This window comes from Aricia agestis, chromosome 21, assembly GCF_905147365.1.
Source record: "Aricia agestis chromosome 21, ilAriAges1.1, whole genome shotgun sequence".
Lineage (NCBI taxonomy): Eukaryota > Metazoa > Arthropoda > Insecta > Lepidoptera > Lycaenidae > Aricia > Aricia agestis.
In genome coordinates this window covers 1,808,374-1,832,145 of record NC_056426.1, presented here as the reverse complement: position 1 = coordinate 1,832,145, position 23,772 = coordinate 1,808,374, and the positions used below count along the sequence as shown (strand labels likewise).

Sequence of the window (23,772 nt, the reverse complement as noted above, 5' to 3'; positions counted from 1 at the left end):
TTGGCCTATTTTTGCTCTATAACGGTACGGAACCCTTCGTGCGCGAGTCCAACTCGCACTTGGCCGTTTTTTTAATATACAACATTTGGTTAAAATTACTTAAATGCCTGTCATTGAGATAATCTTCGTTTATCTCAATGACATGCAATATAATATTTAAAACCGTAAGTCATTGGCATCTTGGTCATACAGTAGGTTCCATGTCTCCTAGTTTTGTTAAAATAATATTGATAGTTGCATTTTTTTTACGAAATAAGGGGGCAAACGAGCAAAAGGGTCACCTGATGGAAAGCAACTTCCGTCGCCCATGAACACTCGCAGCATGTGCGTTGCCGGCCTTTTGAGACGGAATGGGGTAATAGGGGAGGGTAGGGAAGGGAATAGGGGAAGGTAGGGAAGGGATAATGGTAGGGGATTGAGCCATTGTCTAACGGAAACCAGTAACAATATAATTATTCAAACTTTTGTTATATATATTTTGCCAGAATGGATAGAAAACAAAAAATATTTTGATGAAATTTGGTAGGATACCATCGAGGAAATTGATTCTTAGGCAGTTGACGGACCTACGTCATGTGATCGGCTTATATCAATTCAATGTTAGCTGTGGTCGGTCGGATGGGTTTGACTTAACGCGATCAAATTACTTAGGTCCCGCAACTGCCTAGGAATCAACTTTTCTGATAGTACATACTAAATAGCCAATAGGCATTTTAAAATAAAAAGTATACTGTGCTCCCTTGTATAAAGCAGGCGACGAAGACATAACCTATACAGGGTGTAAAAAATGAAGTGACAGTAAGTACATACAGGGTTTGTAAAGGTAGCAGCGCTGGAAGACCAACTTTTTTCAAAATTTTGTCAGTGCAAGTTTATCATGTTGCGGCATTTCTCACTAGAAACATTACTTCTTCGTTTTAGTGCTACGTTTTAGTGTTGCTACTGTAACCAGAGTAGACAGAATGATAGAGTATGCCGACTTAGAACTGATGTTGAAATTTTTAAATTTGACGTATTATGGCGAAAATCATCGCTAGGGTTGTTAACTTGTTACCTACGAATTTAAAACTATGACATATTCGATGGACGTGTTCCTCTTTGGTAGTATAGTTGTTTGTGTTTTGGCACATGTGATTAAAATTGTCAGAATAAAATTTTGAAAACTTTATTTTTAATATTTAAAAATAAATTTTATCAGCCAGCGCGAGGCACATTCCGTTCATAATCCTAGTGAAACCCGACGAATTTGACAGATATTGAAACCTGTCCGTCTCTTTGCATTCGAACTACTGGTCGTTATGTCTATTGTGCTGTAACGGTGAACTCTTTATAAGGAACAAAACGAATGGATAATACTAGGATAATACCAAAAAGTATTATTATTATCAATTTGTTTTTTAGACCCTGTGTAGTGTATATGCTATTATGTCCGTCAGGGAATTTGATTTATTAGCAATTTATTGTATACAGACCTATAATCATCTTACATTACATTGTCAAGGTGTGTGGATACAAAAGAGCTGTCCTAAATAAGATACCTCTGTCGTGTCGCTCAAAATGACACGTCTGACACTCGAAATGACACCTCTGACACAAGATTCACAACTTGGCTACATGAACCATGACACTTGGATAGCAATAATTAGAATGGAATTAGATAGTAATAGCTCCCAACACCGGTTTCGGTGAAACCAGGCCAGCTACGCAGGAGTAATTTTATAGTGCCCTAGTGTGTGCGCAGTACACAAGAGCACTCTCTATTCCTTTACTCTCATAACCCAGTGGGACGGACGACCGACACGACTGGCGAGAGACCAGGCGCAGGACCGACTTTTTACATGCCCATCCGACGCAAGGATCATCTTACTTGTCAGACAATCAGGTGATCAGCCTGCATTGTCCTAACCAAACTTGGAAATAACATGTTTCCAACGCGGAAATCGAACCCACGACCTCCGAGTCAAGAGCCGCGCTCTGTACCACTAGACCACGGAGGCGTTTAGATAGTACAGAGTATATGAAACGTTCGCACCGAACCAAAACTCTATTATTGAAATATGACACTAGATGTGCGGGAACAGAAAATTATCCTATGTCCTATCCCGGGACTCAAAGTATCTCCATAGAAAACAGCAAAATCGGTTCAGCGGCAGAATGTTGGATCCATATAAACCATAATAATATTGTAACACCTTTATAAACCACACGATATTTGCCCGCGGCTTCGCTCGCGTTAAGAAGTATTATTATATACAAACTTTCATCCCCTATTTTAACCCCTTGGGGTTGGAATTTATCAAAATCCTTTCTTAGCGGATGCCTACGACATAACATCTACCTGCATGCAAAATTTCAGCCCGATCCGTCCAGTGGTTTGGGCTGTGCGTTGATAGATCACCATGTCAGTCAGTCACCTTTGAGTTTTATATATATAGATTTCATGCAATAAATATTATTTTATTCTAGCGGTTAGGGTGTGAAGAGGTAACAGACAGACAGGCACTTTCGCATTTATAATATTAATGATAGACGTGCTGACACTAGCGGGCAAAAAAAAAACAAAAGGTTTTTTGTACACATCAATAATGTAATAGTAACGGTCAATTCAGACCGCAACGAGACGCTTAGATGCGTTTCTAAATTTGTATGAATTTGACAGATTTCAATTGCGTGAAACGTCATTCCAATCTGTCAAATCCATACAAATTTAGAAATGCACCTACGCGTCGCGTTTCGGTCTGAATTTACCTTAAGACAATATTACTTGTTTTGACGTCGGCGCTTGACATACTCCAACCAAATTACGTAGACTTCCAGTCTACTTATAAATCTTTTGGCCAGGATCTACTTAGTCCGACCAAGGTACGTAGGACATATTGTCTATGATATTTCTATAATATTTTTCTCGTATATGTTCTCATCTGTCAAGTATATTATATATTATGTTTTGTAATGGACTTATCTTAGGTCTAAGAGTAAGGAAAAATAAAATTCATTTTGATGAAGTTTGGTTTTATTATGACTATTATAAATAAATTGAGCAACCACGCTTAAGCAATACTAGACGGAAAATATATACACATATAATCATAAAATATCGTAAAATATATACTTACAATAAATAAATAAAATAAATGACATACTTACTTACATAAAAATATAGTATATCCAAAAATGCAATATCATAGATAAACTCATAGATACGAAAAAAATTATATAAATAAATATCATTTAAATTATAATAAAATACATACTATGGAACCAAAATATGAAACTATGAGAGTCCTAGTTGCTATAGAACCTCAAAAAACAAAATAAAAGAAAAAAAAACATAAAATACGATAAAAAATAAATAAACTAACTAAAATAATATCACAAATACATATTTACATGCCGCCTAGGAGAGACAAAATTCATTCACACAATAAATTAGATTTGAATAAATAACTTAACTATTTGGTTTACTGGTTGTATGCCGAGTAGGCCAGGTTGGACGCTTCGTTCCTTGACCTGGACCAGCCGTTGGACTCCCATCCACCTTGTCCATGGCCGTGCTCCTCATAGGCTGGACTGGCCCAGACTTCCTCGACATGATGAGAGGACTTCTTGGCTATCAGCGCTTTGATGATAGCTATGATCTTGGCGACGAAGGCAAGCTTGGCTAGCAGAGCAATCTTGAAGACGGAGGCGGCGATGACCAATAAGGCTCCAACGATCAGGATGATGGCCTTGATCTTACCGAGGATGGCGAGGGGAAGAAGCAACTTCAACTTCTTCTTGAGCTTCTTCTTTTTGCCGCGGCTTTCTTCAACTGGAAAGAAGAATGATTTCGTAAGAAAGTGACTCCCATTGAAATTACTTAGCTATTAGTGCTCATGATAATTTAATAAATAAACGAAATTGCACGGCAATTCATTTAAAAATGATATTGGACCTAGATGGACAATTACGAACAATTTGTCTATCATTGCCAATGTTTGCTGTGGATTGTGAAGTAATTAATTATCAAACAGTTGCCCAAGTGTGATGGCAAATTCTTTGATCGTCAATCATCTTACGTGGATGCCAAATTTTATTCGAGTTGTGATGGCAATCTAAGAGATTAAACGATTACGTACGAACTATAATTTAACGCAGATTTTGACATATTATTTAATTAGAGTTATCTCAAACTCTATTTAATTAAAGTAATCATTAAACATCTCTGGTTGGTATATTTAGAAATTGACGCTTGAGTTATTTATAGCCTACTCAAAAAAAAATCATTGTGGATTTGTCACACACATCCACTTTTTTGGAGTCGGTTAAAATAGAAACGACAAAACAATAGGTTAGTATAAAGTAGGTTTATGTTGACTGGTCAGTGGGACATGAGGTCTGTGACTATAGATAAACTTTTATTACCATGCTTAACGAGCTTTAGGCTTTAGAAAACTTTTTCTAAGCACACTTTGATTCTTAATATAACTTTTAGAATCAAACTTTGGAAAAGTTAAAAAAAAATCGCAAATTTGATCATAGGATGGAAACAAAATAAAAAAATAGGGATCATAGTATAAGGCAAATTCGTAGAAACTAAGTTCTTAAAACGGCAAAATTTTAAAAGTGTTTTTATTAATTTAAATTATTGTTACGGAAGAGCAAATATTATGTTATTGCAATCCCTTACTTTCTATATGTAAAGGGAAAATTGAATGTGTAACAAAAATAATGAGATGAGTGAATGCAAAATTATTATGTTAATGCATAAACTTCTTTCTAAATAACTGTTGGACCCTTAATGATATATATTTTAATTGTGTAATTGTTTGTCTGGGAATAACAATTATAATTTAAATGAGAGAATGTTAAGGTTTAACTAATGAATGGAAGATTTTAAAGTCAGTAAACTTTGACACACTTATGAGGTTTCTCTTTCGAGTTTTTATCCAATAAAATCAAGATTGATTGGCATTCTTGGAATTGTTATTTAATTTTTGGCAACTTTTACTTTTTTAAATATTTTTCTGAGGTGAATATTCTTAATGAAAAAATAAGATTAGTGGATTACTTAAACGTTTAAAAATAAAAGAATTAATTAAAAAAAATTTTTTCTTTGCAATTAAAACATATTTTCTCATATTTTTTTTAATAATTAATTTTATTCTATATATATTTGTTTTATCTGTATTATCAAGAGAAAAATATTTTTTTAGTTTGTCTATTCTCTATTTAACTGATTTGAATAAGTTTCTAAGCCGTAGAATTGTTAAAGTTTTGGACCGCGTCTTGTATATTGATTGCTTCATTAAGATTTTCTGTTAATCGTTTAACTTTCTAAGGCTTTTCTATTTTATTGGTTGATTGCCAAGCTTTTATCTTGTTAGGTAAATCATGTGTGAAGTTTGTTATGTAACAAAAAAATCATCGAATTCGTCTTCAGCTAGGTTTCGCAATTTTGCATTGTCATCCTTTTCTTGATTTACTTATAACGTTGATTTATATTGCCTGCAACATTGTAGCGCTGAAATCAATTTATCGCAGGGGAATCGTACATTTTTTTGGAAAAGTTTTGTCCAATAAATCAACCAAATTTAACAGGCAGACATATGAGAAAGGGAATGATTAAGTTTTAAGCTAAAGATGTTGTTTTCTTTGTTCTCGAACATTCTTGAAGTTTTAGAAATGGTATTACAATAGCCAAAGTGCGTATAGAATGAATAAGCTCAGTAGAAGTCTACTGAGTTGACGTGAATAGAAATAGTCTAATTAGAAACGAAATGTCAATATTTATTGGAACGCTATCTGCAGATACATTCGACTTCGCCCACATTTTTAATGCTTTTTTAGGCACTCTAAATGATGTTAGGAATGTTTTAGGAAGCTTTGTTTAGCTCAATACTTTTATCGTAAGCTGTGTCAGTGAAAATTTTAATAGTAACAATATTTAAAAATATATATAAATACTAGCTGTCCCGGCAAACGTTTCTTTGCCATATAAAGTATTTCGCCCGTATTATTTTATTGAAGTGACTAAATAAGTATGTCACCATGGCAACGTTCATCGCTATCCCGTCGCACAAACAATGGTCGCCGTCAGTCTCGAGTTGTAATAATTTACTATTATTTATTCAACAAACTATTATGCACTTATCAATATAATAAGTTCCCAGTAGCCGATTCTCAGACCTACTGAATATGCATATAAAATTTGGTAAAAATCGGTGAAGCCGTTTCGAAGGAGTACGCGGCCTAACATTGTGACACGAGAATTTTATATATAAGATTGCAGTTTAACTGTCAGTACGATATCTAATATCTTCTTCAACTAATTAGTACTTACGTCTTTAGGTATAATTCACTCTTGATTTTATTCTAATTTATTCAGTTTAGTGTTAACTCGCTAATTCTATGATTAACTTTACTATCTTACACGTTGTGCAATTTTGAGCTAATTAATTTTGCAATTAAAAATAATTGCACTATTCGTATTTAAAAAAGATGTCTCTTCTTTTTTTTTATTAAGAAGTTACTCTAGAAACACTGAAGTTTGATAAAATATATTTTCAAGTTGCCAAAATTTTTTTTCAAGAAATAAAATAAAAAAGACTAGTCACAAGAAAAGAAGAATTTTAGATTTTCATTAGCTAAACCATCAATAATTTTGTTTTAAGGAAAAGATGAACCAGAGAAAGTTCTGGAAAGAATTTTGAATTTAATACTATTTACAATGATAGAAGGTTCTAGAAAAAAAATCTCACCGTCATCGATGGCTCTGGATTCCTTCTCGTCAGCCGCATCATCAGCAAAGCTGACCTCCAAGTCACTCTTCCTCAGCAGCTCTGACGTGGTTGTCCAAAGCCGCTCAGTGATCTGCTGGTTCCTCTCCTTAGGGTCCGAAGACAGGATGTCCAGGCTCTTGGCTTCACGAGGCTCATTGTTGATGAGGGTCACACCTTCAACCAGGTCGAGTTTCCGTGCCGCGCTCAATCTTTCCGTCGCTTTGAGTGCGTGCTCCTGTAAAAATATTTTTTAAAATTAAATCTTATTTTTTTAATTTAATCCATTTTTTTTATTTAATTTAATTTTTTATTTTAATCCATTATTTGTGTGCGTTCTTAAATCTTTTGAATTATTTAATTTTAGGTTTAATTTGTTCTAGTTATTATTTGAATCACTTTTGTAGATCAAATAAAAGAGTTTTCACCGTTTCCTAGAATATACAAAATAAAGTATAAAATATTAAACACTAGTTAGACGGCATAATTCAGTTATAATACAGTAACTTCTAACTGTTAAGTCACATAGTTAAAGTCATTGTTATTTTATTTAAAATGAAACTTTGTTACAAGTATGTCGAGTCTAACCGTAGGTGTAGTACAACGGTAAATTTCCAAACATCGATCAATAACCCGTTGATTAATTAATTGATTGATCACATAATTTAATTTAAATTTAATCCTCATTCGCACAGATTCAAATTTCACTTTTAATACAATTTAATCCACGTCCACGTATTTAATCTAATTCACAACACTAACGCACCTTCAAACACAGGCTTAAGTCACTATTGATGCAGTTCACAAAGTTATTCACGAAGACCCTTAGCACAGATTCCTCCTGTGCAATGGGGCCGGCACAGGCATAGCCCAGCACACACAATATCAGCACAGGAACCCTCATGTCTGCCTCACTTGGTGCCAAAATTCGACTGTTGACAACCGTGGCGGATACAGTTTTTTTATCTTAAATTCCCCACTCGAGAAATGCTTAACATTTTAATGGAAAGAGGTTTTATTGAGAAAATAGTGACAGTTATGTTTATATATTAATATTAACGACAAACGGGTCGGGTTTATGCAATAGAAAAATTTATATAATAAATAGATTATGTATTCGTGTTTTTAGAAAAAAATATTCGTAATTAGCATTTGGTTACTTTTGAAAGTGTTACTTTTAATTATAAAGTGTCACTTTTAATTATAAATTATGCAGATTATTTTTAATATACCGATAATATTTTTGTCATAAGTTCATATTTCTATATTTGTTTTATAAGTCTTTGTTTGTTTAAAGGTGTAATTTTTGAGACCTGAAACATTACAATTATTTAAAGCCAACATGATTTTATATGTAACTTAAATACTACATTTGATGTTTTTATGTGAAATTCTAATATTTTTTGTAATGGGCATTGTCCAAAAAAAATTACATGTACTTTTTATATTTTTTTTCGTTAAAATAGCGTATTTTAAGAATATAAATTAAATAATTTTGAAATTCATTGGCTAGTTTTTTCTAAATAAATTTTTAAAGTTTCGCTCTGACGTCATCATCGGCCGCCAATTGACCTCTGCATATGTTTTAAATTTCCTTTTAATCTTATTTATAATGGCTGGTTCGTCAAATGCAAGTTCTCATTATGTGAAAGGTGATACGAGAAGCTTACCAAAAGTTCGAAACGTAATGTTGGACGAATTTATTGCTAATTTAACGCCATTGAAGGTCAAACAAAGGTTAAACGTATTTGTTCAAAAATATAAGTAACTAATGGGTATTTTTTTCGTTTAAATACAGAAAAACGATCACTGACCTTATTCCTCGAAATGTTTTTGTAATGAGCAAAATTAAAAAAAAATGGACAATCCCCATTGTTATATTAATAATATTTTAGTTTTTGGTGAAATTATGCTTATGCATAGAGTAGATATTAAAGACATTATGTAAGTGATAACAATTTACAGTTTTGTTTATTTACTAGCTTTTGCCCGCGGCTTCGCTCGCGTGGAATTCGAAAATCGCGTAAAATACGAATATTCTTGCAAATCTCCTTTGGAAACATGATGTTTTCCCAAGACCAAAAGTAGCCTATGTTACTCTCCATCCTTTCAACTAAGTTTATAAAAATCAAGTCAATTATTTTTATTTTGGTATTGGCTTAAGTAATCAACCATAATTTTATTAATATGTTGATTACAATTTTGCTCAGTGCTCACTCATATTCAACTACACATTTGAATACACATGTATAGTACATGTGTATTCTACATTCAGTACATTGTCCTGAATCATTAATGTTTTCTTAATAATGTCATTACTCATTATGCAATTCATACTAGCGAATAAATAGCGATACGCGCTATAATATGTCTATCAATGAACGACCAGCATTACCTTGTTTGTATTTAATTGTTTGATAGAGCAATTATTATATTGCCAACAACCTAATTTACGAATAAATTAGCATATAGCGCGGGAATCCTACATGATCCAATAATAACATGTGACAACACAATGTGACAAATTGGTTCTTTGGTTTAGGTGTTCTGAGATGGGAGTAAGACTTTGTTTTTTTTTTTTTTATGAAATAAGGGGGCAAACGAGCAAACGGGTCACCTGATGGAAAGCAACTTCCGTCGCCCATGGACACTCGCAGCATCAGAAGAGCTGCAAGTGCGTTGCCGGCCTTTTAAGAGGGAATAGGGTAATAGAGGAGGGTAGGGAAGGGAAGGGAATAGTTGAGGGTAGGGAAGGGAATAGGGTAGGGGTTAGGGGATTGGGCCTCCGGTAAACTCACTCACTCGGCGAAACACAGCGCAAGCGCTGTTTCACGCCGGTTTTCTGTGAGAACGTGGTATTTATCCGGTCGAGCTGGCCCATTCGTGCCGAAGCATGGCTCTCCCACGTATAAAACTTTGTGATTTTGCTAATCTATATACATATAAGGTATTAAATTACTTTAATTAAGTTTAGTGGTTCAGGCATTGACTGATGACATAAAATATGAAATTGAACCTTTAGTTTAACACTAACGGTCCCGACAGACATTGTCTTGCTGGGTTGATTTGTGAACCTTAACCATATGAGGCGCCAATCATTTACATAAAAAATATTAAAATCGGTCCAGCCGTTAGGGCCGCGCTGCACCGGAATGGCAGCGGCGAGGCGAGCACTTTCAGTGTCATATAATGAGATAGCGATACTATTGATTACAATAATGAAGATAAAGTTTAAAATCATATGACACTGAAAGTGCTCGCCTCGCCGCTGCCATTCCGGTGTAACCCGGCCCGGCTTAAGGTGACATCTATATATATAAAACTCAAAGGTGACTGACTGACATGGTGATCTATCAAAGCACAGCCCAAACTACTAGACCGATCGGGCTGGAATTTGGCATGCAGGTACATATTATGACGTAGGCATCCGCTAAGAAAGGATTTTGATGAATTCCACCTCCAATTGGTTAAAATAGGGGATGAAAGTTTGTATATAATAATACTTCTTAACGCGAGCGAAGCCGCGGGCAAAAGCTCCATAATAATATGTACAGCAGAAGTGCACATATGAATATACACTAATAAAATCAATACCTTTCTTTCCTAAATCGGGTAACACACAATGACAATATTATACAACGAAAGTGGATGACTTAGAACATTCTAGACTAGTAGTTCTAAAACATCTAGCACTTTCTTTAGCAATTACCTCTGTTATGTACTTGACGTGACATTTGACATGAGTTAGAATAGACTTTCATAACATTACGTCCAGTCATTGTACAGTTTACTTTGTCCACTTTTACCTACTGTATATTATCTTACAATGTACGCTTCTAGCCCAAGAGCCAGCGTCAGCCTTTCGTTATTTTATAAAAGCTGAAAGTTTCCCTGTATATGACCCCTATAGAGGTAAGAACGACCTAGAAGTAGCTGCCAGAAACACCTAAAGTATTAACTTTAGGGGTGTCTGGTAGCGGGAAGCAACTGTCAAAAATATCCGGCAGTGAAAGATGAGATTTTTACAGTTAACCCGGAGATAATAAGATAAAAAATAATAGAGCTTTATACTTTATAGAAGGTTAGGTGGACCTTTAGAACTGGATACCTCCTAAAGTAATCGCTGCTGGTCGTTATTACCTCTGATCACCTGATTGTCTGACAAGTAAGATGATCCATGCGTCGGACGGGCATGAAAAAAGTCGGCCCTGCGCCTGATCTTTCGCCAGTCGTGTCGGTCTTCCGACCCACTGGGTTATGAAAGTAAAAGGAATAGAGAGTGCTCTTGTGTACTGCGCACACACTTGAGCACTATAAAATTACTGCTGCGTACCTGGCCTGGTTTCAATGAAACTGGCCACCATCGCTGAAATCGGTGTCGGGAGTATTATTATTATTACCTCTATATACGTTATTCAGCTTTTATAAAATGACGAGAGTCGGGCTGTCGCTGGCTCTTAATCTATTTTCCGCTTGTAGCCTAGGCGCATATTTGTTACTTATTTATTTCTTTACGTTGCATATTTTCTATTGCTCTTACTATAAAAGGTATTTACTAAGCGTACAACTTAACAAGGTCGTTTGTCTGTGTGTCGTATTACTTTTCCAATATGCCATACAAAGACAAGCAGATCTTGTAAATATTCACTGTCTGAATATATTTTTTGTTAAGGGTTGTGTGTGTGTGTGTTTTTTTCTTCTTTCTATTCACCTTTTTATAATTTTAACCTAATGTGAGTGGGTGTTACTAAATTATTTTAAAAGTTTTAAAAATAAATCTTTGTTTGACCTTAAGGATTTTCCTCCCTTTTAAAACCAACACACAATAGCTCTAAAAAATATTTTGCTTTATAAGGATTAAGGTCATTCCAATATATTTGAGCACAAAATAAATAAGATTAAATCTGACATAAACTTTATTAATAAATTAAATAAATTAAACTGAGGTACTGGTATGGCAACAAACACACAAATAAATATAACACACACACATGCAGACGAACTAGAACTGGCTCAAGTGGCCGCTGTAGGCGAGGCTCTGAGCATCATTGACCTTCCGACTCCAACCAGAGGACTGTGCTGGCTCATAGTTGTACCCAGGGTGCTCATCATGGGAGGGACCATAGCTGGAGCCACTGGACTGGTTCTTGGAGAGAAGTTTCCTGATGAGGTTGAAAGCGTTCATGGCGAAGACGATCTTGCCCAAAAAGACAGCCTTGAGGGCGACGAAGGCAATGATTCCGAGGAAGAGAGGGATTAGAGCAGCAAGCTTCAGTTTCAAGAGAAGGAGAAGGGGGAGGAGCTTCTTGATCTTCTTCTTCTTCTTGCCACGACCTGGAATGACAAAGAATTCATGAATTAAGTAATCAGATAAAGCATGGTCAAATCGTTATCAGTTACTGTTTTATAATTTGCGTCTGAGACAATTCTTTTTGTGATATTACAATTTCGTTTAATTCTATTGCTTTGTGATTTTCACAAGGCGTAAATAAATGTACCGTAATTTTGTTCTGTTTTATTGTTTTTGTTTTTGCTATGATTATGTAAGCGTGAATAATTATGTACTGTAATTTTGTTATTTTGTTCTGTTTTATTAATTCTGTTTTTGCTGTGATTTTTAGGCGTTAATATTCTGTATGCTTCGTATGTGTTTCGCTCGTAATATTAACAATGAAGTTATCTTGTGCTTGAAGTTATGTTGTTGTTGTCTTTTTTATTATGAAATCTTTTTTGAAAATATTACTGTTTCATTAAAATGTTATTTCAGAGTTTTTGTAGAATAGAGTGTTAGATACATTACCTTCCTCATCAAGTTGTCTTGACTCATCATTGCTGTCTGACAGACGTAACTGCAGTACGTGGTCATCTAGGAAGTCTCCAACGTTGTCCACTATCCTCTCTTCCAGCTGGCTTTCTCTGGTCTTAGGGTCTTCGGACAACGGTTCGTAGCTCCGAGCGGACCTGGCTGATCCTGTGTTGACTAGCGTCATGCCTTCGAAGAGGTTGACATCCTTCAGGATCGCTAGTTTGTCCGTGAACTTCAAGGCCTTTTCCTGGAAAAAATGTTACGTTAGTAATGTTGGAATTTTTCTTTTCAAAAATCCTATCTCTCTCCGTAGGGCTGCTGGAAGAGATTTCTATTAGAAATAAGCCGATCCTTTGTGTCGTTTTACTGTGTATATTGTCTTATTGTAATTGTTTCTTGTGCACAATAAATTGTTAAATAAAATAAATAAATAAATGTGGTTTGTATGTTAAAAATCTGTTGTTTAAGCACGTTACTTTGATTAGACGGCATTTTGGTAATTTTTCGCAATTTTTTAACGACTACAGTACAGCTAACGTGTACATTTTTCAAAACTCCATATTTATTGTGGAAAAGTTGTTCGATCAAAAATGTGTAATATATCAATATCAATTCGTTAATGATTTTGCATTTTTTTTAATGTATTTTATTTTAACTTAATGCCTTCGTAAATAAAAGTGATGCAAATAAAAATTTGTAACTGAAAGAAGAAAGTAATCTACTTTAATCAAAGGTCATGCGTATCGAAAAAGGCTCATCAAGAGAATCTCAAAAGAAAGTTGGAGCGATTTTACGAAACAGGTCCTTCGGAAATGTCAAAGTCACGTAATAGTAGGCGTAACGCGCAACATTTTTGGAAATTTTTCTCGGAACTGAATTTTGGACTTTCTCAACGGGTTTTTGGGATCGCATTAACTCGCAATTACTCGAGACGTGTTCGCAACTTGTTTCACTTGTACGACATGCCGACAATTTGCTTTTTTTGTTATTTTGACGTAATTTTTTTTCTTTGAAATTTTGTTTTTCATTTTGACTTGTTTTTTTTTATTGATTTTTTATCCATCACGATTCAAGCACTCTGAACTCAAATCGCTTGACGATTTCATGCGAAGAATTGCAATTTTTTAATTGCACTACACTTATTGCACATCCGATTCACATCACTGTCACTTCACACACCTTCAGGCATAGCGTCGTGTCGTTCTCCACGCACTCCGACACGACTCCGACAAAGTTTTCAGCCACGCCACGTTCCACTGGGGTACACTGCACTACAGCCAAGACGGCCACAAAGGTGATCTTCCTCCACATGATGCTCTAACAATCGATGCTCGTTCGTCTGTGATAATTTCCAAAATCGTCATGTGTTTTATCCTGTGTCTCCCCACTATGGTGATGCACGCCTCGAAGACGGCCGCTAAGTGAACTACGTAAGCCGTAAGTAGAAAAATAAATATTGGATAGAAAGCGAGGTTTGTCACAAATAAATACGAGACTTACGTCTGTGTAAATGAAAGAAAAAGTGCGATTGTTTGAATTTTCGTATGGACATACTAAATTTGTCATCCACACAATACTACACCCTATATATGGTAAGCAGAGATGAATATGGTGTGCGTGAATTGTGCCTATATACATAACACTATTAGCACGTATACTCGACAAAGAGACACCGGGTAAAGCGTTGTAAATATGCAGACGATTCTCGCATCTCGCACCAGGAGATACAACCTGGTATCCGGCGCATACATTTCGAGTACGATAACCCGAACTCCACTCAATGAACTCCGAGTTACGTAAATCCTGAATTTTTTGTAAAAAAAAATCGAGTGAAAATATTTGGTACATCTCGCATAACGCGGGCCTTATTAAATATGTAGCTATTTATTATCAACGTTTGGGGTCACGTGGACCGGTCGTAGACTTTCGTCTATTTAATATACCACACTATGCCGTGATGTGATGTAAACGCATCCGAATCGAAAGTGGTCGAATTTATTAAAAAAAAAAGAAAAAAATGAGAGTGATAACAGATTTAAAAAAATGTGTGGATGTCGCATTTGAATGTAATAAAAAAAGTTTTCGTTAATGTAAAAAAATGATAGTGAATTTAAAAATGTCAGTGTCGAAAAAACGGATTACTCAAGGATCTTCTTTAGGACCTTCTTTTTATTACATTTATGTTATTGGCCAAAGTCGATATGGAATTTTAATAAAATATCAAAAATTTTAAAAGTGCAAGATTTCTATTTTATTTTTCCAAACACAACATGATTGAAGCAATGTTTAAGTCGAAATAATATACGTTCTTGAAGGATAATTAAATTCAAGTTACTTTTTTTATCAGAAATAGGTTTATAGACAACAAAGGAGCATCTCCTGATTAAATATAAGTGATTGCCGTAGCCATAGTCTCACACAATGCCTTTGTTTTCCATCAATAATTAGAACGTCAGAGTTTGAGGTCAAAATAATATAGGATTGTTATAGTCTGTCAAAAAAGTGAAGAAATTAAAAAGTGGCAACATCGTAGTATCATCCCTTTCAAATCAATCTAAGAAAAAAGGTTGTCACTACGATGTTGCCACTTTTTAATTTCTTCGCCTTTTTGACAGACTATAGTTTATGGTATTAGTATTTAAAAGTGTTTGTATTCCAATGTTGTGTAAATAAAAATTTCTGATAGGTACCAAAAAAATATAGTACTTAAAATTCTTGACAATAATGTGTCCGGTTTTTAGAGAAGCTTTTATTTTACGAGCACTTTTGATTATTGAACTTTAAGGGTGGGTTACACCAGAGGCGTGGTTATAGTAACAGTTATGGTCAAAGTTATGGTTATAGTTAAGGCTAACTTAACTTTAACCTTATATTTGACCACAGAATTTGACGGATGTCAAATTCTGGGGGGCGCCAAAGTACCAACTGCTCCCTCTGGATCGTATCCAACGAAGGGCCGCTCGCATTGTTGACTGCCATAGTGTTTCATACAGCTTGGACCCCTTGGAATTACGCCGAGATGTAGCTTCACTCTGCATCCTCTATCGGTTGTATCACGGGGAGTGCTCTGAGGAATTGTTCGGAATCATACCACCTGCAACTTTTCGCTATCGTCCCACGCGAAAAACATACCATCCTCATCACCTTGATGAGTGGCAGTCTTCCACAGTGCGTTTTTCGCGTAACTTTCTGCCGCGCACTGTAAAACTCTGGAACGAACTGTCACCAGCAGTATTTCCGGACCTATACGACCTGCAAACCTTCAAGAAAAGAGCGTATTCCCTCTTAAAAGGCCGGCAACGCACCTGCAGCTCTTCTGATGTTGCGAGTGTCCATGGCCGACGGCAGTTGCTTACCATTAGATGACCCGTTTGCTCGTTTGCCCCCTTATTTAATAAAAAAAAAAAGATGTCTGTTGCTGGTCCGACAAGGTTTTATTCAAATGAACGTGGACGGGGGCGCTGCTGGTAAAGGAGAACTGTCAAAAATGGCGTTTTGTAAGATGACAGCGATAGTTCCTTTTTTGCCACGTTCATTTAATGCCTTGTTCAGCTCTATGATTATAGTTAAATATGTCGTCCATTTTTTACTTTAACCAAAGATTTGACATTTTGCATTGTAGTTATAGTTAAAGTTACAGTTAAAGTAAGTTGGTGCAACCCACCCTAAGTCACCAATCAATAATGCTATTGGAAAAAATAAACTCCTATCAACCTAACCGTCAGAAAATGACGGGTGAGAATCTGCCTGCCATCCTGGGGGGAAAAAAGAGAGATTTGTTTCTCTATTTTTGTAATTTTATATTTTTATTGTTTTAATTTTATAGTATTTTGTAGCAATTTATTGGAAATTTTTATGTTTAATAAATTTTAATACTAAAGAACAAATTAATGTAATAAGAAGATAGCAACAAGCCCTGACACAGTTAGGGGGATGAGAAATTAAAAAAAAAAAAAAAAACCGTCAGAAAATATGCATTAGTGCATATTTCCGTTTTCACACTTTGTCTACATATGGATACAAGCAAGGTTGATAATGATGATGATGATAATGACCTAGCTGTACCGTTATTTCCTTATAAGAGTAAGCAGTGACCACTTGACATACAAACCGTCTAAATTTGGTCTGATAATGACCTTTGTAGTCGGTGATAGGAGTATAAAAGGAAACTGAAACTTTCAGCGTTGCTACTTTCACAGTGAACTCCACAATGTGCACACCCTGAAGTATTATCACTCATTTATTTTAAAACTTCTTAATACAGCTGTTATAATGTAACTGAATATGGCCGGTTTCGTTCCTTCGAAATTCATTTTGGTGTCATAACAACTGAAGATACTATTAGCCCACAGACATAGATCAAGATATTAGCCAGATAATGAAATAGATAAGTTAAGGCTATTACTCATTTTAAGTGTGGTTAATGGTTAATTTGGAGAAATGGCTATTATTATGTCTACTCATGTCTTTAATTGTATATCGGTAAGCTGACACTATTTGGCGAAGCTTGGAAAAGCTTTGGAAATTAGCAGAAAGTTTCAGTTTGGTGCTGCAAAAGTTGTGAAGTGTCGCGTATGTATGCGCTCAAAATATCCATATTCCATATCCATACTAATATTATAAATGCGAAAGTATGACTGTCTGTCTGACTGTCTGTTACCTCTTCACGCTTAAGCCACTGAACCGATTTTGCTGAAATTTGGTATAGACATACTTTGAGTCCCGGGAAAGGACATAGAATACTTTTGATCCCGGAAAATGTACGGTTCCCGCGCGATAAACGAATTTTAGCTCTTCAGGCTTAAGCCACTGAACCGATTTTGCTGAAATTCGTATGAAGGTACTTTGAGTCCCGGTAAAGGACATAGAATACCTTTAATCCCGGAAAATTGTACGGATCCCTCGCGATACACGAATTTTGGTGCAACGGATTTGCAGGCGTCATCTAGTATATATTTGAAAGTACATTTCACCTCATTCACTGATCTGGTTTATAGAGATATAAAAGAATAATTATGTAATAATCACTGAGAAGTTAAATAACAATGTAAGTAGTACGAAACAAAACCAATTTAAAGACTCATTTCTTTAAAAGTAGGTAAGTATCAATAATATTATCGTATTGTAAAAATTATGTAACAATGTTTGTTACTTTTTGTAAGAACTACTGAATGGATGTTGATAAAAATTCCTTCAGCTGGGAATCTCCTTGTATTCTTGTTCTTCATTACGAAAGAAACTCTGATACATATATGCTTGAAAGTTCTGATCATACAGACGGACTGATGGACAGTCATGACCAATCTATATGGGTTTATTTGCCACAAAATACTTTTAAATTGTCGTTTGGTCAGTTTGCGAAAGCGGGACAATTTTGACCTCGCGGGGGACACCGGGACAGATTGTCTGAAAGCGATATTATGGTCACGTTATGTATGCATGACGTACACCAAAAGAAGCATCATGAACGAAGTCCGGAAACCATTTATACGTGGGAGAGCCATGCTTCGGCACGAATGGGCCGGCTCGACCGGATAAATACCCCGTTCTCACAGAAAACCGGCGTGAAACAGCGCTTGCGCTGTGTTTCGCCGAGTGAGTGAGTTTACCGGAGGCCCAATCCCCTAACCCCTACCCTATTCCCTTCCCTACCCTCAACTATTCCCTTCCCTTCCCTTCCCTACCCTCCCCTATTACCCTATTCCCTCTGAAAAGGCCGGCAACGCACTTGCACCTCTTCTGATGCTGCGAGTGTCCATGGGCGACGGAAGTTGCTTTCCATCAGGTGACCCGTTTGCTCGTTTGCCCCCTTATTTCATTTAAAAAAAAAAAAAAAAAAAAACCAACGAGCGGCTCTCGCCTGATGCAACGTTTATGCAACAGTCATGGCCGTATGAATGAACTTGATATTGGCCGCCAGTCATAACCTATGCGGTCATTTCTAGATGCATGTGGTTCTGTGGCTTTTTTTTATGAAATAAGGGGGCAAACGAGCAAACGGGTCGCCTGATGGAAAGCAACTACCGTCGCCCATGGACACTCGCAACATCAGAATAGCTGCAGGTGCGTTGCCGGCCTTTTGCCGGCCGTTGGTAGGCCCCAGTAGCATCAACGTTCGGAAAGTGTTTGAAAAAACTTATTCTGAATAAAATTTTTTGACTTTGACTTTAAGAGGGAATACGCTCTTTTCTTGAAGGTAAGCAGGTCGTATAGGTCCGGAAATACTGCCGGTGACAGTTTGACAACTCTGGAGTTTTACAGTGCGCGGCAGAAAGTTACGCGAGAAACGGTGGAAGACTGCCACTCATCAAGGTGATGAGTATGGTATATTTTTCGCGTGGGACGATGGCGAAAAGTTGCAGGTGGTACGATTCCGAACAATTCCTCAGAGCACTCCCGGAAGGCTTAGGTATACAGTGGATTGTATGGTGGACCGTTTCATTAAAGCTACTCAGGAGTTTTAAGGTTTCCAAGCATGTGCTTATACAGGGTGTAACAAAAACAAGTGATAATACTTTAGGGTGTGTACGTGTTCCCTGTAGAGATTTCACTGTGAAAGTAGCAGCGCTGAAAGACCAAAATTTTTTTTCACTTTTGTATGGGCAAGGAGCGTCACGAGTTTTTTGTTACACCCTGTATGTACGCCTCCGTGGTCGAATGGTGTAGAGCGTGGCTCTAAACTCGGAGGTCGTGGGTTCGATTCCCAAGTTGGAAACGTTTTATTTTCAAGTTTGGTTAGAACAATGCAGGCTGATCAGCTGATTGTCTGACAAGTAAGATGATCCATGCGTCGGATGGGCATGTAAAAAGTCGGTCCTGCGCCTGATCTCTCGCCAGTCGTGTCGGTCGTCCGTCCCACTGGGTTATGAGGGTGAAAGGAATAGAGAGTGCTCTTGTGTACTGCGCACACACTTCGGCACTATAAAATTACTCCTGCGTAACAGGCCTGTTTTCAATGAAACTGGCTACCATCGACCGGTGTGGGAGCATTATTATAAGTACAGTGGGATGATTGATAGGACTGGCGAAAGATCAGGCATAGGACTTTTTACATGTCCATTCAATGCAAGTATGATCTCGTCAGAAAAATCAAAAGTCAGAACATCTTTAAACTTTAAAGATCTCTTAAGAAGTCTCTTTGTGGGGCCTTTAAGGTTTTATGGCCCTACTCAGAGACAGAAATGATCATTTAATTTAAATTTAACAAACAGCTTGTCATAAAATACATTGAGTTTATGTCAAAATCATCATCAAATAAAACTTAAGTAGCCATTAATCTCTTTAAGTACGGTTAGGGTCAATTCAGACCACAACGTGACTCGTAGATGCGTTTGCGATTTGGTGCAACGGAGCTACGGGCACCATCTAGTACATTATATTCACTAAGGGCTATTTTTTAAATCGTCCGATAACTTTTACCCAAAGAATAAATTTGACACTTTGACATTTTTTTCCATATAAAACCTGTCAAAACGCGAAATTTATTCCAGTGATAAAATTTATCTGACACACAGATTATTATTACATATAGTAGACTCGTCTAGGGAGTGACGTCAGAATCCATTTTGCTGCTGAGTGTCCAAAACGCCGAAGGCAAGCTGCGTGCACGCCGCGCAAACGCGGCGTCATCGCGGCGTGTGCGCTGCGCAGTCGCGTCGCTTTCAAATCGCTCGCTAATCGCCAGTGTGATAAGGCCCTAAGACTATCTTAAATGACGTCATAACATTAAACCAAAAAATAGCAATAAGATAGCATAATATTCTGTGGACATAAAAATGGGTTTAATGTTATAAGTTATTTGACAGGTCCAACTTTCTTAACATAGGCATATCTAGCGCATGTATGTATGTCAGGTTGTTTATGAGTTATGACAAAAGAGAGTAGTTCCTTATAAACCATACGTGGGAGAGCCATGCTTCGGCACGAATGGGCCGGTTCGACCGGATAAATACCACGTTCTCACAGAAAACCGGCGTGAAACAGCGCTTGCGCTGTGTTTCGCCGAGTGAGTGAGTTTACCGGAGGCCCAATCCCCTAACCCCTACCCTATTCCCTTCCCTACCCTCAACTATTCCCTTCCCTTTCCTACCCTCCCCTATTACCCTATTCCCTCTTAAAAGGCCGGCAACGCACTTGCAGCTCTTCTGATGCTGCGAGTGTCCATGGGCGACGGAAGTTGCTTTCCATCAGGTGACCCGTTTGCTCGTTTGCCCCCTTATTTCATTAAAAAAAAAATTAATACCTCGATCGTGGGAATCGCGGACACGATAGATTTTCAATTGTTATGCGACAGCCGGGTCTTTATAGAAAAGTAGACGACGCCCGCAACTCCGTTGCGCCAAAAATCGTTTATCGCGCGGGAACCGTACATTTTTCCAGGATAAAAAGTATCCTATGTCTTTTCCCGAGACTCAAGTTATCGGCATACCAAATTTCAAATCGGTTCAGCGGTTCGGGCGTGAAGAGGTAACAGACACACTTTCGCATCTATAACATTAAGTATGACGATTTTTGAACTAGCCGTATAAAATATAGTAAGTTGAAAATACACACTTTTCAGTTTTCGGGATGGGTAAAAGTTAAATTATAAAATATAGTAAGTTGAAATATCATACTAGATAGATGGGTAAAAGATTAGTTTTTGCGCCAGGACTCGGGACATCACAAAATCGTAGGACACAGGAAGAGTAGACCGCTGGTGCGGCGTAGTAGAGGAAGAAATATTCCCACACTCTGTCTACTAAAAGCTTTGCCTTCCTGCCTCCCGATTCACGATCGTCGGAAAGTTCTCACGCGGAAAGTTCTCATATTCTGTCGGACTGGTAACAAAACAACATATGTTTTGTTCCCAATTTGGCCGATCTCCCAACTTGTTTGTACCTTTAATCCTTGCGAGATTTCGCTGGCTGTTAAGTTTTTTAATAAAATAAGGTGGCAAACGAGCAAACGGGTCACATGATGGAAAGCAACTTCCGTCGCCCATGGACACTCGCAGCATCAGAAGAGCTGCAAGTGCGTTCGGCCTTTTATTAGGAATACGCTCTCTTCTTGAAGGTTTGCAGGTCGTGTTGGTCCTGAAATATTTCTGGCGACAGTTCGTTCCAGAGTATTATAGTGAAAAGCAGAAATTTACGAGAAAAACGAACGGTGGAAGACTGACACTCGTCAAAGTGATGAGGATAGTATATTTTTCGCGTGGAACAATGGCGAAAAGTTGCAGGAGGTGCGATTCCGAACAATTCCTCAGAGCGTGTTGATGATGATGATGATGATGACTGTGATGATGCGGGACCACGCCCGGAGGAAGCGGTGTCCAGATTCCGTGAAAGTGTCCGAGATGAGTCAAGACGAATACGCGACCTTGGCAACGAGACACACGGGTTGGTTTTGTACTATTAAAAACACGGCTCGTATCAAAAAAGTGTTCACGCAGTACACTTTTCGATACGAGCCGTGGCCGGCCTCGAAAAAGATGGCGCGATGAGCTAGACAAATACGAGCCAGGTTGGCTTACGACTGCGTTGGATCGAGAGAACTGGAGGACATTGGGGGAGGCCTTTGCCCAGCAGTGGGACAGCATAGGCGCTTAAAAAAACACTTTTTTTACCTGACCCAAACTGGTTCACGCAGTACACTATTCGATACGGGCCGTGGCCGGCCTCGAAAAAGATGGCGCGATGAGCTAGAAAAATACGAGCCAGGTTGGCTTACGACTGCGTTGGATCGAGAGAACTGGAGGACTTTGGGGGAGGCCTTTGCCCAGCAGTGGGACAGCATAGGCGCTTACAAAAAACACTTTTTTTACCTGACCCAAACTGGTTCACGCAGTACACTATTCGATACGGGCCGTGGCCGGCCTCGAAAAAGATGGCGCGATGAGCTAGAAAAATACGAGCCAGGTTGGCTTACGACTGCGTTGGATCGAGAGAACTGGAGGACTTTGGGGGAGGCCTTTGCCCAGCAGTGGGACAGCATAGGCGCTTAAAAAAAGCACTTTTTTTACCTGACCCAAACTGTCCTACAGCTGGGTAAAAGCCTCCTCTAATGTTTTATAGGTCTTCATTTTATCTCCAGCCTTCAATTAACAACCGGCAATTATTTTGCTCATAATAATACCAATCACTGATTGATACTAGGACATTTTGACAGGACATATTTAAATGATTTCAGCCAGTAGTCGGGATGCATGTAACTAATGTGTAAAGATGCCTATGTTTGTTTATATTAAATACTAGATGTCCCGCGCGGCTTCGCCCGCGTAAATTAGGAATTTTACAGAATTTATTTTTATTTTAGGGAAATATTTTTTATGGGAAGTACATGGGAAAATGTACTTCTCATAAAAAATATTTCCCCCGTTTTTCCCACATTTTCCTGAGTTTCTTCGGTCGTATTAGTCTTAGCGTGATAATATAATATAGCCTATAGTCTTACTCGATAAATGATCTATCTAACACTGAGATAAGTTTTTAAATCGGACCTGTAGTTCCTGAGATTGACGCGTTCAAGCAAACATACTCTTTAGGTTTATAATATTAGGTAGGTATAGATTTTTTTAAATTATCGCTTGACAAAATTGAGTCTCGATCTAAAAGACTATGAAATGGTATAATATGGTAGTGATAATGATGATGATGATGAATGTAATTTGCATAGTAGCATATGCTTTCTGTTCTTAAAACAACGTTGAAACTCCCAAACGTGTATCTATAAAGAATCAGGAGTTCTCTCAGCACCTTCGAACTACGGTATACCAGGTATATCTCGGTGCAAAATCTTACTTCTTGGTAGCATATGCTTAGAATACTTCTCACGAAACCGAAGTCACCACATGTTTCCCTATAAGTTTTGAGGAGTTCCCTCGATTACTTATGGATCCTTCATCAGATCACCACTTTTGTAAATATAGTACCAAATTGGGATGATACCCTATATACCAAAAGAAAAATTTTGAAAATCGGTTAACAAACGGCGGAGTAATCGTTGAATATAAGAAAACGAACATAACACCTCCCCCATTTTGAAAGTCGGTTAAAATTGTAGCCTATGTGTTATTCTGATGTATAAGCTATATTATTGTAAAGTTTCATTAAAATCCGTTCAGTAGTTTTTGCGTGAAAGAGTAACAAACATCCATACATCCACACATCCATACATCCATACATCCAAACAAACTTTCGCCTTTATAATATTAAGTAGGAAGTAGGA

The 23,772-nt window shown here is 37.3% G+C and overlaps 2 protein-coding genes across 2 annotated transcripts; both read right to left on the bottom strand.

Annotated features, from left to right (window-relative positions):
* Positions 1–3,461: 3,461 nt before the first annotated feature.
* LOC121737536 lies at positions 3,462–7,689 on the bottom strand. Its single transcript, XM_042129190.1, has 3 exons — positions 7,525–7,689; positions 6,741–6,996; positions 3,462–3,811 (listed from the first exon to the last, which is right to left on the bottom strand). The coding sequence occupies exons 1-3, from the start codon at positions 7,660–7,662 to the stop codon at positions 3,462–3,464; spliced, it is 744 nt and encodes a 247-aa protein (XP_041985124.1). The 5' UTR covers positions 7,663–7,689.
* Positions 7,690–11,760: 4,071 nt separating this feature from the next.
* On the bottom strand, positions 11,761–13,875 carry LOC121737867. Its single transcript, XM_042129599.1, has 3 exons — positions 13,744–13,875; positions 12,559–12,811; positions 11,761–12,092 (listed from the first exon to the last, which is right to left on the bottom strand). The coding sequence occupies exons 1-3, from the start codon at positions 13,873–13,875 to the stop codon at positions 11,761–11,763; spliced, it is 717 nt and encodes a 238-aa protein (XP_041985533.1).
* Positions 13,876–23,772: the final 9,897 nt, after the last annotated feature.

Coding starts and splice junctions, on each gene's coding strand:
- LOC121737536 (XM_042129190.1), bottom strand. CDS start 7,662: ATGAGGGTTCCTGTGCTGATATTGTGTGTGCTGGGCTATGCCTGTGCC. Junction 6,997..7,524: donor ACTTAAGCCTGTGTTTGAAG/GTGCGTTAGTGT, acceptor ATATTTTTACAG/GAGCACGCACTCAAAGCGAC. Junction 3,812..6,740: donor ATCCAGAGCCATCGATGACG/GTGAGATTTTTT, acceptor TCTTCTTTCCAG/TTGAAGAAAGCCGCGGCAAA.
- LOC121737867 (XM_042129599.1), bottom strand. CDS start 13,875: ATGTGGAGGAAGATCACCTTTGTGGCCGTCTTGGCTGTAGTGCAGTGT. Junction 12,812..13,743: donor ACACGACGCTATGCCTGAAG/GTGTGTGAAGTG, acceptor CATTTTTTCCAG/GAAAAGGCCTTGAAGTTCAC. Junction 12,093..12,558: donor AAGACAACTTGATGAGGAAG/GTAATGTATCTA, acceptor TTGTCATTCCAG/GTCGTGGCAAGAAGAAGAAG.